This window comes from Diadema antillarum, unplaced genomic scaffold (assembly GCF_040938485.1).
Source record: "Diadema antillarum isolate AM-2024a unplaced genomic scaffold, OU_Dant_1.0 seq00000316_RagTag, whole genome shotgun sequence".
Lineage (NCBI taxonomy): Eukaryota > Metazoa > Echinodermata > Echinoidea > Diadematoida > Diadematidae > Diadema > Diadema antillarum.
This window is the reverse complement of record NW_027271336.1, coordinates 532984-549103: the sequence shown is the minus strand read 5'-3', so window position 1 is coordinate 549103 and position 16120 is coordinate 532984. Positions and strand designations below refer to the sequence as shown.

Sequence of the window (16120 nt, the reverse complement as noted above, 5' to 3'; positions counted from 1 at the left end):
TTCACAATGCGAGCTCGGCCGATCGGCAAGAAGGAATGACCCACAAAGCAGTCGAACTGCACTGTGAATAGTTGGTTGGGCGGCGCGGCGGGCCGGCCTACTGGGCTGTGATGTACAGCGCACTCGGTACGTCGTGAACGCGATAGCGGCAACATTTTTGCGAACAATCGCTGATATTCCACGCATATTTCGCGCGTTGTTCGTATTTTTCCCCGTTTCTGATATTTTAAGCGGATGAATTGTACTGTACAAATGCTTGTGAGGATTGTACGGTATCGAGTTTGTATACATTTTCATGTCATTGTGACTATGTGCATGTGTGTGCAGTGTCGGAAGGTACGGTGCCAGCAGGGAGGTCCACACCTCCCTGGTGCCAGTGCAGTGGCCGTGCCGCGCCGTATATCGGCAAAGTGTGCGTGTTTTGTAGCTGTCCAGGGTCCCCATCCCCTGGTCTGTCACGGCGATACATATATTTTGAAGAGAAAATGAATGCGCTTTTCCAGCAAATGTAGAATTATTAAATGGGTGTATGTACAAAATAAATAACTTTTCCACGGATTCTGGTTTGTCTTGTATTTCTGCGGGATACTTTTCTTCACGATGTAAATTCACGGACACAGTCGTGAGTGGTATCATCTGTAGTGTGTACTGTTATACAATCATTCATCATCCAAATAATGAGTGATTATCAAATGTCTTTTTAGAACATGAAGAAACATCTTTAAACGTTTAATGCTAGAATGCCATATCAGTATCATTAAACATCTGCAATTGTACAAGCCAGTTTCCAGTTGAATGTGCTACAATTGTACTGTGAAGAACGGCAGATACAAATTTGTATACATACCAGCTGTGTGGACACAAAAAGTCACAAACACCAATAAAAAAGCAGTGTTTTGAATATCATGGAATTTATTTCAGTCGTACATTTGTTGAAAGACATGTTTTATACCTGTTTCAATTAATAGCACAATACATCAGAATTGCAAGTACACTGGTATCAGAAAAGCCATTACAACACTAAATACCAGTATTAAGATGGTCATTTTCCCTGTAGTGGAAAGAAATACCAAATGTATTTCTGCATGCATGAAGTTTCATTTCAAGTATGGCACATAATAATCTATTTGTTTGAAAATGCACAGAGTGCAGGCAAAACGTACACTTGGGACCTGGTCTCATAACACAGCTACCAGAGTGATATTTCATTTCATAAATTGAATATAGAAGATTCTAAAGCCCTCTCTCGTTACCTTTCTCAGAATTACCGGACGAGAAACACATATTACTTTCATTTTGACGATCCTTGAAAAAAATTAATAGTAAGATATCAAATAGTAAGGACCTCCCTCATCGCCTTGCTCAAAAAACCCGGACGAGAAACTACTTTCTTTTTTTACTTGGCCTTAGTCGAAACATCAGTGAAGTTTGAGGAAAATCAGACAAAAGTAATGAATTCTTAACTCGTTAAGGACAAGTCCCGAGTATACTCAGGCAGGTGTCTATGGGAATGCATATTGTAGCAAAATTGGTCTGTCCTAAATGGGTTAAAGTGCCAGTGCTGCCATTGCTGGATATTAAAGAAGACTACAACATTTTGCATGGACAAGGATATAAAGAAAATACAGAGAAAATTCAGCATATTTTCACTTTCTCTAGCATATTAAATGAAAGAGCACTTGACTTTAAATACATGTACACTGTATACATTGGAACCTCTTTGAGAAAGCACAGAAAATGCTATTATCTTTTTGTCAGTAACAAGTTGAATGAATGAGTACTTTCATTAAAAATATGTATGTTGTTGTCTTTGTCTTGTTTAATGATAGATTTGTAGAGATGAGGTTTGTAGGATACTACCCTGCCAGAGAAGACATGGCGACATTTTCATTTCGTAGCGATGAGCTGCTTCATTTTTAATGCCAACTGGAGCTCTACGACTTGGTATCGGGGTCGATGCTCTTTGGATGCGTGTGAGAGAGGCTAATGAACCCAAACCTGATAATTGGCATCGAAGATGAGCGAGAGGCAGAGGTGTTACTGTAAATGTTGTAACTGATCGGGAGCAGGTGGAAAATAAAACGAGGTTCCGACAAGTGCGTCACAAAGAGTCGGACGGTTGCGACACCATTCTTTTTTGTAGGGACGAATACCTCCGTGTAATTTGACTGGTTTGGCGCATCAATCATCTCCGTTCACGCACAGGAATGATTGACTTGTTCACAATGTGAGAGACACAGGGAAAATTATACAACCTTGCAGAGACATCAATCCATGGCTAAATGTAGAGTGTCGTGCGTAAACCCATCTCGTCAGTCAAGAGCTGTCTCCCCTATTCAAAGTGCATGACCTCTGTCGTGATGCAGTGATGTTGATTTCTTTATGTGCTATGTCAAATCTATGTAACTTTCGTAGAGTTCTGTTGCGCTGGACATGTATTGAGCAAAGTTGTAGAGAAAATACCAAGCTTTGCTTTAAATAGTGTAAATTCTATACATGTCAAATCTATGATTGTTTTTCTTTCAAATGACCAGTTGCTACAATACTGTAAAACATTACTTTTGCACACAAAACAGTGGCATGCACTTCAAACACCGATTGCTAGTCAATCACCACATGAAATGGAAGCTGAATATGTGAGGAATGCAATCGCGAGAAACGCTTTCATTGTGCTGATACATTTTGCGATTTATAGATCGGTTTGGGGGGCTTTGTGCGTTTGAGCAGAATATGCAAAGTTGGCACGCCATCGACCGAGTAAGGCGTGCAAACGTGGCACATGAAGATTTAATGCAGCAGTCATGCTGAAGCCAAAAAAACAGTTTGAGGGCCGAACTCCATATAGCGTAGTTGTCCTTAGTCCCACATGTGGTTATTTGACAGACTGTGCGCACAGAGCTACTGCCACCATCGAATCATTTACATCTAGGATGGTCCACAACTTTGAAATTTTAGCAGAGCTACCACTCTTATGCATTTTCCAATATAGTTAGTAAGGATGGGTCGTTGCTGTTTCGTGAATGAGAAGAAAATGTATTTTTCAGATGTCAACATTTCTTTAATATTAAAGCATGCATTCTATTTTTTCGCTATATTCTAAGTGTCTTATTTACAACAACAACAAAAAGAAGTTTTTCATGACCTGCCATTCGTATGTGTTACATATGATAGGAAGGATTTTTTTTTTTCCATGAATAAGAAGATTTGTTTATTGACTGTTTTTCAAATGTCAATATTTATTTCCTTTTTGAAGCTTGATTTAGTATGCATTCTATGTTTACTATGTTTAGGAATCCAATTTTTAACCAAAATATCACTTTTGTCTTTAAAATATGATTTTATGCTGCATCAGTATGTTTGTATGTGTAATTTTGTTAGTATATTATTTTTCATACAGAAAATGGCAGCCAGTGTGTATGTGGCATACGGGAAACATTTATGCATTGTACATCAATATACTTTCGTGAAGTGTATGAGTTTGTGTCATCACTAAAAAAATCTCAATAGCCCATTGTAGCTGGGTCTCAGGGTCCCTTGAGCATTGCCCTGGAAGCTCAAGGGTTCTACAACAACTCGTAGATGCTCTCCGATGCTATCTTAGCCCTATTTAGTTTCAAACAATTGACTGTGAGTGAATGAGTCGTGATCCGGGGACAAGAGTCCTTTCATTGTCGGGATGACATTAAAAATAGCTCTATGGACACAAGTGACCCATTAGCAGGTTTCCTATGATATCATCAGTGTGTCAAAAATATTTGGTGTGGCACTTTTGTTTTTATTGAATTGAGGTGGTTTATTGATAAGAAAAACAAACATATGGTATAAAGTAGAAACATAGCAGCTAATAGGCTGAATTGCTGTTTATACTTCACAATGAGTTAAAATTAAACTGAATTACATGTACACACTGGAGACTCTGAGATGTAGATATGAAATGATTGATAAACGTTAACATAGCAATATATACAAGGTAAAATCTTTAATTATTGTATAAAAATATTTACACATAAAAGTGGAATGTGAATCTAGTTTCTAACTTCCTTTTGATGGATGACAACAGCAGAAAACATTCCTATTCTCATTATTACCTACATGTATATGGACCAAAAGGTTAAATGAAATAAATATATGATAATTATATTGAAGGGTTGAAGGGTTGGTCCGTCGGGTATTCGTGCTTGGGTCTGCCTTAACCGCTATGACATCTCTGTGGCCGAGCGGTTTAAGGCGTTGGCGTTCCATGCCAAAGACCTGGGTTCAATTCCAGGCGGAGACCAATTTTTCAACTCTTGTGCTTGTCAGAAAAGGAGGAACAGTAAGAGGAATAATGATTTCAAAGCTATGGACCTATTTCTCCTTCCTTTCTCATATCTCATGTATGATATATCATTAACTTGATCCCGATACTTGCTACTCTGCTATTCTTGAATAGAATGTAGCCAGTCTTTGAGATCCGAGGACATAAAGATATTAACATCTCGCTGCAGCATATGAAAATCCCACATGGACCACCCTGATCTTAGTAACTCTTCTTCACTGCTGCCTTTCAATTATCAATTTTGATGCTTTATTTTCTCTTTCTTTCTCTTCTCATTTTCTACTCTCCCCTCCTCAGGTGCGAGGGAGTTTAAAGGGATGGACCAAACTCTGGTGTGTGCTCAAACCGGGTCTTTTAGTCATCTACAAGAGTCCGAAGGTAAGTCTGATCTTGCCTCTTATTTCTTGACCCACACTGAGCCTTTTCATCCAGTCAGCACTTTGACTTTGCCGGGCTGTTTTTGTTTCTTCCCTTGTTTTAATACTCTAATTTTGTCCCACTGATCAGGTTAGATACCGTGCAACTAGCCGTCATTTTCAGTGATAATGATTAATGGCGGCTATGATAGATTATAACAAAAGTAGAAGATTGATAAATGATGACAATGATGTTGATATTAATGATGATAATATGAACGATTAAAGAGTAGTAGTAAGATTAAAGTGTGTATTTCAATGTGCCAACTCTACATGGTACCATGGTCAAGGCACAGCAAGAAATTATGTATGCTACTATAGATGTATGAAAGCTCAATAATGATAGTTGAAAGGTAGGGATTAGATTATCTCATTAATCCTCATAATCCCTGTTGTATCACAATGTACAGTATGGACAATTTTTTGGTTTGTTTTTGTTTTTTTTGTAAGCGACTTCACATTCTGAGCTGCTTGGCAAGTTGTAGCTGAAGTGTGTGGCTGCTGAGAATGTGTACAACTTTTACAGGGTTTAAACGCAACATGGTTTCTCATTCACAAATCCTCTTCTCCATTTATTAATCATAGACTTATTCGTCCCTGTGTCTCGTTCCATTTCTCCCATTCTGCAGCACGGCCAGTGGGTGGGGACGATCCTCCTCAACAACTGCGAGCTGATCGAGCGGCCGTCGAAGAAGGACGGGTTCTGCTTCAAGATCTATCACCCCCTTGACCAGTCAATTTGGGCGACCAGGGTGAGTCAGCAGTTTTAGCGTCGCGGTTTCGTGAAAAAATGTCGGCATTTACTGCACGAAAGCTACAGCACTGTTGATTGCAGTTACCATGGCAACTATAGTCTCTGAATACTCCCAACTGATTGATTGTTTCAAGGATGCTGTTGTATGAACAGGAGATCTGGCAGGCTACAATTATTATTATTGCAAACCTGTTAAGAGAACCAGGCTCTGGATTTTCTCTGTTAACTCTATGTTTTTGCATTGTTTTTCTGTTAAGGTGCATTATAGGTTTAAATATTTTTTTTTCTTCTTTGAGTAGGTGCTGTGAATCCTAAAAGGATTCACAGCTCCAGGTGAATTTGCCTCTCTCTGGATGTTTTTGTATATTTTCTTGTCATTCCTTGTTTGTGCTTTGTCTTCCTGTTTAGTTGCATTGTGTTTTTATGCCTCCGCCACGAAGTGGTGCCGGAGGCATTATATTTTCGGGTTGTCCGTCCGTCCGTCCGTCCGTCCTTCCGTCCGTCCGTAATAAATTTTGTGGACAGGGTAACTATCAAAACCTTTTAAGGTATCCTAATGAAACTTGGCATGTATGTGTATAAGGGGATGAAGTTGTGCCTATCAACTTTTGGGTGCACATGGTCAAGGTCAAAGGTCAAAAGGTCAAGGTCAAATACGTAAAATTTCACTATTTCCTCCATATCTATGCAATACCTGAAGATATTTTCTTGAAACTTAGTGTATACATGTATTACCCAATTAAGATTCTCTGGTGAAAGTTTTGGGTCATGAGGTCAAAGGTCAAAGGTCAAAAGGTCAAGTTAGAATATTAAAACTTCGCTTTTTTCTCCGTACCTTGGAAATTGTTCAAGGTATCTTCATGGAACATAGTATATATACACGTACTGACTGGCAGTTATTATCTAGAGAATGTAGGGTTCATAGGTCAAAGGTCAGGGGTCAAAGGTCAAGTGCAACACTTCAAATTTTTACTATTTCCCTCATACATGTATTTATGTAATGCCAGCAATTTTTTTTTTTTTTTTTTACACTTGGTGTATGCATGTATAACCTAGATTATCTGGAAATATTCTTTTTCTCTCTTTTTTTTTTTTTTGGGGGGGGGGAGGGGGTTTGCCTCAAAGGTCAAAAGGTCAAAGATCAAGGGAAAGTGCTGAACTAACTTTTTTCTCCATATCTCAGAAGTTGCTCAAGTTATCTTGAAACTTACTACATATTTATGCATGTTCTGCCTGACAGTGATTATCCTATGAATTTTAGGGTCAAAGGCCAAAAGAAAATGGTAACAGTGTACTTTTCAATACAGAAATTACACTTTTTCTCCATACCTTGAAAATTACAGTATTCATACACTTATGAATGGGTCAAAGTCAAGTTAAAGTCCTTGAATCCCCAAATACATGCTCTCCTTTTCATCTAATTAAACCTAGGTAAAGGAAGATGAACATTCAACACATTTGTGACAAACATGTAATTTCAATATTTTGCCAATATTGTGAAAATGTAATTATACATTGTCCACATGTACTATAGACCTATTAGGAGAATCATGCATTATGGCGGAGGCATAGCAGTCGCCTTAGCGACATTTCTAGTTTGTTGTTGTTTCTTTTTTTCTGTATTTGTAGGTCCTGTTGTGCTGTTGATGTTTTCCTATAATAGAAAGCGATTAAGAACAACTTGAAGTCCATTTGTAGCGCTGTTTGGGTGGAAACAGACATCTCCAACTTCTGCGTAGGATACTTTAATATACAAAGTATGATGGCATTCAATTTACCAATGATATATTTGGTTCATTTGACTCAACGTGAATCAGGGTCCCAAGGGGGAGACCATGGGATCGATCACCCAGCCGCTGCCCAGCAGCTACCTGATATTCAGGGCGCCCTCGGAGGCGGATGGCAAGTGCTGGATGGACGCCCTGGAGCTGGCCCTCCGGTGCTCCAGCCTGCTGATGCGGTCAATGCGGGACGACCCCGCCCTCGCCACGGAGAGGAAGATGAACGACAACGAGATCGAGAACAAGCACTTCAAGCACGAAGGTTGGTGGCAATCATGATACTCTAGCTCCGGAATCTTTCACATGCATGAAACTTTCACAAATTTTGTGTGGAGCCAGGACTGGCAAAAGTAAAATGAAAAGTATGAGTGCTGCTATCATTGGATGAGAAGACTATAACAGTTTATGACATCACTTCAAGACAATGATGTAAAAAAATATTAACAATTTTCAAGACATTTTCATGTTTGATTTAATCTTTTCTTTTTTTTTATCGATTTTTTCCTGACTTTTGCTGATGCGTTCTACTAATATTGCTGCTTTCACTCAATCCACATATATATTTGGGTGAACTTGTCCTTTAAGGGGTTAAGGGAAGCCAGAGAATTTCTGAGGACAGGTTTGGATGAATCAAATTCGAATTGTTTTCTGCCAGGTCTGGATGAGCCGGACGCAGACGGCGAGAGGGAGAAGGACAACGACAGTAAGAGCGAGAGCGAGGGGTCGGAGGTCGAGGAGCTGGCTCCCCTGGAGACCAGCCAGCAGGAGGTACAGGAGACCACGTACGTCCCCAACATCACCGAGGAGCTGTGTGTGGTAAGTCTGGTGGTGGTCTTGTCTCGTTTGGTGTTTATTGTCAAGTCGCTTTGCATGCTTGCCTGTTTGTTGTTGTTGTTGTTTCTTTTTCTGCATATGTATACATACAATTTGTATGTACATGTAGGTCCTACAGTGTTATGTGCCTGAAACACTGTAGAGTAATGGAAAAAGGTTGTGTACTCTTAACCCATTGAAGCTGTTGAAGACGAGTCCCGAGAATACTCGGGCAAGAATCTATGGGAAATGTGCATTGTAGCAAAATCAGTCTGTCCTCAACGGGGTAATACAACAGCGTCAGATCTTCATTGACATTGTGTATAAAGAGATCAATGACTGCCTCTGATGCAGTCCCCAGAGGTAATTTAGATTACACACACTGGACTTGAAATAACTTGGCCAATTTCAAATCTGTTTTTCCGTAGCTCAAGACCATTGAAAAATGGCTCTAGGCAGACAGTGACTCACCCAGAGACTCTTGCCCGGTGCAAATGAAGGGTTGATTTTTGAGGGTGATATTGATTATTCTTAAGGGTTGTTAATCTGAAAACGAAATAAAATTTGTAATTCCGAAGGTTCGTTAATCCAGAAAGGAAATAAGATTCGTAATTCTGAAAGTTTGTTAATCTAAGAATGGAATAGGATTCGTAAATCCGAAGGTTCATTAATCCAAAATTGAAATAAGGTCGTTGTTATTCACAATGTTCGTGAATCCAACAATGAAGCACAGGTCATCAATAAGATTCATAATTCCGAAAGTTTGTTAATCTGAGAATGAAATAGAATTCGTAATTCCGAAGGTTCATTAATCCAAAGTTTAAGTAAGGCTGTTATTCACAATGTTCGTGGATCCAAAAATGAAGTACAGGTCCTCATTCCGAATGTTTGGTAATCCTTAAAGGACAAGTCCACCTTCATATACATAAGGATTGAGAGAATGCAGCAATATTAGTAGAACACATCAGTGAAAGTTTGAGGAAAATTGGACAATCCGTTCAAAAGTTACGAATATTTTAAGTATCTGCGCAGTCACTGCTGGAAGAGAAGACCACTACAGTGTATGATGTCACATGCGTACAACTATATAAGGAAAATAAAAAGAGAATTTCACAAAACTTTACTTTCTGAATAAAGTGCACATTTTTTCGACTTGCTACTGACGTATATTGAAGGTAATATTATTCCCCCTGCCTTCTGAAAGAGAGAAGTCGAGTGTTCTTTTGTTATGCAAGAAAAATGGAAATATGTTGAATTTTCTTTATTCTTTCTTTATATCGTTGTACTCATGTGACATCACAAGCTATAGTAGTCTTTTCATCCAGCCGTGACTGACCAGAAAGTTCAAAAATTCATAACTTTTTAACGGATTGTCCGATTTTGCTCAAACTCTCACTGATGTGTGTAATATTGCTGCATTCACTCAACCCACATGTCTATGAAGGTGAACTTGTCCTTTAAATGAAATAAGGTTCATCATTTCGAATAATGCCCACCCCTCATGGTTCACCCCAGGTGACTTGTAATAGTCAGGAAATGTTATCAACCAGACACATTGATGCCATATGCTTGAAGAAGAAGAAGATTCCAAATTTGTTATTTTGAAGCTTCCTTATCCAAAAATGGGGGACATTATTTGATATTCCATTTGTTCAAATCACGCCCTTAGGACATCTCCCAGACAGAGACCCTCGGCGAGGAGAACAAGAGCCTGATCTGGACCCTCATGAAGCAGGTCCGGCCCGGGATGGACCTGTCCCGCGTGGTCCTGCCCACGTTTGTCCTGGAGCCGCGCTCCTTCCTGGACAAGCTCTCAGACTTCTACTTCCATGCCGACATCATCTCAAAGTGAGTCCTCTATCTGCTCTATCTGTTCTACATCATTTCACCTTTGACCCCTAGATTCCCCCAAAACACAATTCTGTGGTTTGGTGCTGTATGATTTTATTAGATTTTTTTTTCCAATCTTCCATGTTGCCATTTTATGAGGTAGAGTGAAAAAAAAAAAAAATATTTTTCCTTAATTTAGCTGTTTGCCGTCTATACATTATTGTACATTATTGTTGCAGAATTTTCAAAAAGCCTCCTTAGTGCTAAATCTTTGACTGGTTCTCAAATTGGTAACTCCTTTCTGAAAATCAACATTCCTGCTTCCCTCTCAAATTGAGAATTTCTTTTTCGAATATGCCATAGCTTTGTGTACTTATAAATTAATTCAACAAGTTCCAGTTACATTGTAACTTCTGGTTTATTTGTTTTTGTTGTTGTTGTTGTTGTTTTTTTTTTTTTTTTTTTTTTTTTCCTCTGTGGGCACTGTCTATAGGATATTGGCATGCAGTAAGCTCAGAGTTGCCAATTTGAGGATGACCAGATGGTATATAATTTTAGGCTTTTTTTAAGGAAAATTATCCTAGGATGTGAAAGGCTATTGTACTACTTTTAATTTTTGCTATACTCATGTTGATTAGCATTTCTTATGGCAGAGTGCCACATTCATATTTTTTAACAATCTTTGAATAGCCAATTGTCCATGCCTCCTTATCTGGCATGGCAGATTCTATTGTTTATGTCACCACCCAGCGTCCCAATCAAGCTTGTGTCCTGTTTATTATTCCTGATACAGTCATCCATACTGTTATTTATAAAATTATAAATCTCTAAAATGAACCATGTACTAGAGGTTTGCCACTGACTAGAAACTCACTGGGCACACCAAGAGATAATCTGGATGCTGATGTTCAGTTTAAAAAAACAAAAAACAAACAAACAAACAAACAAATGACTGAATCAGGCATCTTGATTATTATTTTTTTGTGTGTGTCTTATTTTGACAACTCTGAACATCAGCTCAGATACATACATCTGTTTATTGTCTTGTAGAGTGTGGTTACGTAATGCACGCAGAAGAACCATTTCCATTTAATAGTCAATCAGTGCATCTCGGATATGAGCCACTGTGTTGTATTGCAATCATTCTTGATACGGTCAAATATTGACAACAAAAACAGTTTTCCATTGTTCGATATGAAGAAACAAATTAAGACTGTCAAAAAATTAAAGACAGAAGAGAAAAATGTATGCATTGTGTTTGCATTTTGGATTGCAGTAGCCAGTGCAGCCTACAGTGCAACTGTGCAACCTAGCTCCACCTTGTCTTGTAGACAAGAGTATAAAATGAAAGGGAAGTTTGCAGAATGAAAAGGTTTCCTGTCAATAGCCCTAAGCTTTTCTTTATACTGGATTTGGCTTTATAGCCCCATATCAGGACTATCTTCAGCCCCCAGTTTGTCCTTTCCCCTTTTATTAACTTGCATGCTTAAAAGCACAGTTTACCATTGGGAGCAGTGATTTAAAAAATGCACATGCGTAGATCAGTTGTATCACAAAACATCCTACCATGTAAAAATTTTGCAATAAAGCCTAGAATATAAGGAGATATCACTGTTTTTCTCAATAAACCGTTACTGCAGACGGTTTAGTCTAGAAACATTTTTATCATAACTATTGTTCACATTTTGTATATTTAACAATACTTAACATTAATTATATTGATTCAAATTTGTTACATTGGTTGTTTCTATCCCTAATTCACATTTTAGAACTATTTTAAAGCACTCTGTTTCATCTGCAAATGGTATACTATATGTGAAGCAGCAGCTAGCAAATTAATATTACCTCAACCCAGCAAGTGGAGAGATCACCGTGGTAAATTTTAATGCTGCGGGGAAAAGAGCCATCTGTCTGTAACTAATAAGCACGTCTCCATCCCAATCTATGTTACAGAGCCGTACAGGAGGAAGACCCATTCTCACGAATGAAGGAGGTCGTCCGATGGTATCTCTCAGGGTTCTACAAAAAGCCAAAGGTACGAAAATCTTTGATATCCCTTCTGCATTTCTTGGGCAAATGCCAGTTGCCTTTCTAATCTAGTGTTATAGCAAATTAGAGTGGTCAACGAAATTGGAAATCGAGCACTTGGTGTGTTCCAAAAGGTCAGAGCCCTCTTTGTAAAATGCTCACATTTTCTTCAGAATGTAGGAAACTACAGCAGTTGACAAAAATAGAAATGGAGCTGTGGGCATGTGTTTTGGGACATCAAAGCCCTCTCAGCAAAATGCTCACATTTTCTTGAGAATGTAACATTTTGACAGTGATTTGATTAGAAGAAATGAATTCTGATGTAATTCTGTACACATATGAGACACGATCAGAGTACTGCTCTATCAACCCCTTACCATTGAGAAATAAGAACTAGCCATAGATCTTAGTACATTACTCGTTTTACTCCTATAAGCAGTGAGTTTATTCTTCCATCATCAGTATTTGTACCATTGGCAGGTGGATAAGAAAAAAAAAAAGGAAATAGTTTGAAAAATAAGCAAATCTTGGGTACAAATAAAACATAGATTTTGTAACCATGAAAACTGTACGAACCTAATATTTTGCTAGAAGCTGTTTCACTTTCAGTTTGGTGTACATCTCTTGTGTATGTTTTCTTTCAATATTTGAGCCATCTTCATTGTTTTTCTTTCAGAAAGCCCAATGTATATCCAAACTAATTATTGTTTTCTATACACACAAGTTTCTTGTGTTGTTCTAGCCCAGGTGCATACTCAAAATGTTCCTGGACAAGTGGTTGTGGGATCCATCAAAACTGTGCATTTTGACATATTTTGCATTTTCCATTGCTTGTATTGTTTCAGGGCCTGAAAAAGCCATACAATCCTATCATCGGCGAGACATTCCGCTGTATGTGGGAGCATCCAAAGACCAAAACGAGAACATTCTACATTGCTGAGCAGGTGAGGAAAAGACCACTGTTTAAAAGCAAAGCCATGTGGAAGCATGTGATGATCATTTCCATGATGGTAACGTGTTCTCATGAAGTATAAATGCATGCAATGCATTACAGTGAGAACATTCTGACATCACAATCATAGAGAACAGTCCTGTTGCCTGTTGGTAGTCAAAGTTTGGTGTGACAGTTGATGAACTACATTGTAGATCTATATTTACAATTTTTAGAAGTTAAGGAATGCTTATGTGCCATCCAGCACACAGTGGCAGGCAAAAGTTCGAACAGAACAAATATATCAGAGACAGTGCTTGAAAATGAAGGTATAAAGCTTTGCGTGGCATTGTGTGTGTGTGTGCGCGGATGTGGGTGTTCATGTGATTGTGTTTTGTGGTGGTCCTGTTTTTTTGTTGCAGGTACAGTGTAGTTGTTTCTGTTTCTTCCAGTTACCTTGTTCTACTCTTACTTTTTTGTTTTCAGTACATCAATATCAAAGTGATTTATATGCCCTAGTTCTAGATTTTACCAAGGGATAAATCTTCGGCATAGATTGTTTTATGTCAAACATGATTTTTTTTCAAAGGCAACATCTCTTTTGATGCACATATGCTACCTGTCAGAAAATATATCGTAAGTTAGCTCCTCTTTCATCACATGAAAATATCTCACCATCATTGTTTTGAGTGGATGTGTTCTCTCTCATTTCCATGGCAACAGGTATCCCATCATCCGCCGGTGACGGCCTTCTACATCACCAACCGGAAGGAGGGCTTCTGCATCAGCGGCAGCATTCTTGCCAAGAGCAAATTCTATGGGAACTCAGTCTGCGCTGTCATGGACGGGGTGGGCAAGCTGACCCTCTTGGGGCGGGGCGAGGATTACCTCATCACGATGCCCTACGCAAACTGCAAAGGTGAGGATCGATGGTATGGAGTTTAGACTTGATATGTATGTAACCTGTTGCCCCATTTAACAAAAAGTATTGCAAACATTAGCAACCGAGAACTTTAAAAGAGGGGATTTTGCTGAAAGTTCACTCTTTTCAAAACTTGAAAATTTGATATCATTACTACGCCCAGTCAAAGTGTCAAAGTCTGTGATTTTTTTTTCTTTTAACCCAATGAGGATGAGTCGCGAGTATACTTAGGCAGGTGTCTATGAGAAATGCTTGTGGTAGCAAAATCAAACCGTCCTCAATAGGTTAAGTTTGAAACTTTTCAGTCGCAATAGAAAATATTTGTATACATGTGGTGTTTACACTTGACTTCCTATACTGACAGAATAAGAAAGAAGTATCACTAATTTCATGAGTTGTTAATTTCATGAAAACAGTCGGCATACAAATTTGTGAAATAGAATCACTGCGAAATATACAGTGTAAATCTCCATGCCGTGCATGCATTGCTTCAAGAGAAGAGAGAGACAGAAAGAGAGAGGGAGAGGGAAAATGAGAATTGAATGCGTTTTGTTTGTTTGTTAGTTTGTTCATGAGAATGACCCATATTCCTCCGCTGTGTACATGCCAGGTATTCTGTACGGGACACTGACCATGGAGTACGGGGGGAAAGTGACGCTGGAATGTGAGAAGACGGGCTACAAGACCGAGATTGACTTCAAGCTCAAGGTAACCATAGCAACATGCCATCGATTATTGCGGATCAGATCAACCCAGTTCAGAATGCATTGTGTGTGTAACAGTCAGGAAGATATGCAAGTTGTACATACTATCTTACTTAGTACATTATTCTTTGTGATTCAGTTGGAAACGCTCCACTGAAATTATGCACAAAATTAAGTAATTTGGGAATTCTGAAGTATACATGTTTTGCAGACACATACAATCATGTACAGTGTTTAACAAATCATATTACACTTGTAGCTGATCAAATTATTACCTTGGAACTCTCCCATTATTTTATGCATTGAAAAGAAAAATAAAGGGATGTAAAAAATCATGGTTCTGCTCAATAATTCAGCAACTTCAAACCCTTCCCTTCCCCAGGAAAGTCATTGGTTATTACATCATTATGATGACACTTATTTCTGTAATCCTCCACACTCATACACATGTATTTTGGGGGCCACTTTTGCTCCAAGCAATGGCATATATGTGACCCTGCATCAACAAAAAATCGCCAGACATGGATTTTTAGCTAAGTGCAGATTCTGAAAGAGCAGACTCTAAGCTTTAAATTGATGTATAGCTCAATTCAAATGGACTCTAAACCCATCTATTAATTTATTGGAAAGAAAGCCACACTCTGGAAAAGTGTGAACTGAGAAAAGAAGCTCTGAAGTGCAGCGTCTATGCAAGAGCTTTTAATCACACCAAACTGTGCTAGCGTGCCGTGAATGGGACAAAAAACAGGATGTAACCCACCGGAGCAACAACAATGAAGGGATTATCAGATTAAGCTGACGTTGAGCATACTCTATGAACACATTCTGTCCATGATTAATGCCAACTTTCAAAGCAGTAGCATTATCCTTTCAAAAGTTATTAGAGTTGAAAGTGAAGAGCTTGCATAGGATTTTCAAGAAATGAAAAGGGGCCTCTAAGACGTACTTGATCACACTACTCTAAACAAAAAAAAACAAACAAAAAAAAAAGATTTTAGAAAAACTGCTGAAAACACACTTTCCCATTTATTTTATGATCCCAAACTTAGGAACAATATACACTGTAGAAGAAAAATAGCTCTTTCAGAAAATATGAAAAACTCAAGATCAACGTGGTTGACCTGTTTCACCTTTATTGAGTCCTCACGTAAAATCAAGGGGTGCGACTTTTTGTTGATTTTCTGATGCACAGTCACATATGATAGTCACCTGTTCTGTCTCAAAAAAAGCAGTTGTAGTCACTTTAATATCAACCAAGGTTTTGTATCAAATATCAATGTACATGTACACTGTACAATTTGTTTGTTTATCACCTGATTATTGTATTATGGAGATAAGACATTATTGTTTATTTTGAAATGAATGCAGAAAGGTACCTTCAACTGGCACCTCTGCCCAAAAATAGCATAATTACTTCCTTTTTGAATATTGTTGAAAATAAAAGGACAAAATAATCAGAATATATGTGTATTGTGTATTAGGTACATGTAGTAAGGGACCTGCGAGATAGTGGTATTCTCACCTCATTCAGTTTGCACAAACAATATATAACCAACATTACTTTGATGGTACTTGTCAAACTTCGAAAGATTCATCTATGCTTTGACCAATCTTACAGAAACT

The 16120-nt window shown here is 38.4% G+C and overlaps 1 protein-coding gene across 1 annotated transcript in view; it reads left to right on the top strand.

The window, feature by feature from the left end:
• The window catches only part of LOC139730493 (oxysterol-binding protein-related protein 8-like), a gene marked incomplete at its 5' end in the record, with an annotated part of 42893 nt that overhangs the window by 12457 nt on the left and 14316 nt on the right, over positions 1-16120 (top strand). Inside the window, 9 exons of the mRNA XM_071641333.1 lie at positions 4616-4696; positions 5364-5486; positions 7306-7531; positions 7925-8085; positions 9752-9930; positions 11866-11947; positions 12786-12884; positions 13595-13790; positions 14404-14501. Of these exons, the coding sequence (XP_071497434.1) occupies positions 4616-4696; positions 5364-5486; positions 7306-7531; positions 7925-8085; positions 9752-9930; positions 11866-11947; positions 12786-12884; positions 13595-13790; positions 14404-14501 (1245 nt within the window). The remainder of the gene's footprint in view (positions 1-4615; positions 4697-5363; positions 5487-7305; positions 7532-7924; positions 8086-9751; positions 9931-11865; positions 11948-12785; positions 12885-13594; positions 13791-14403; positions 14502-16120) is intronic.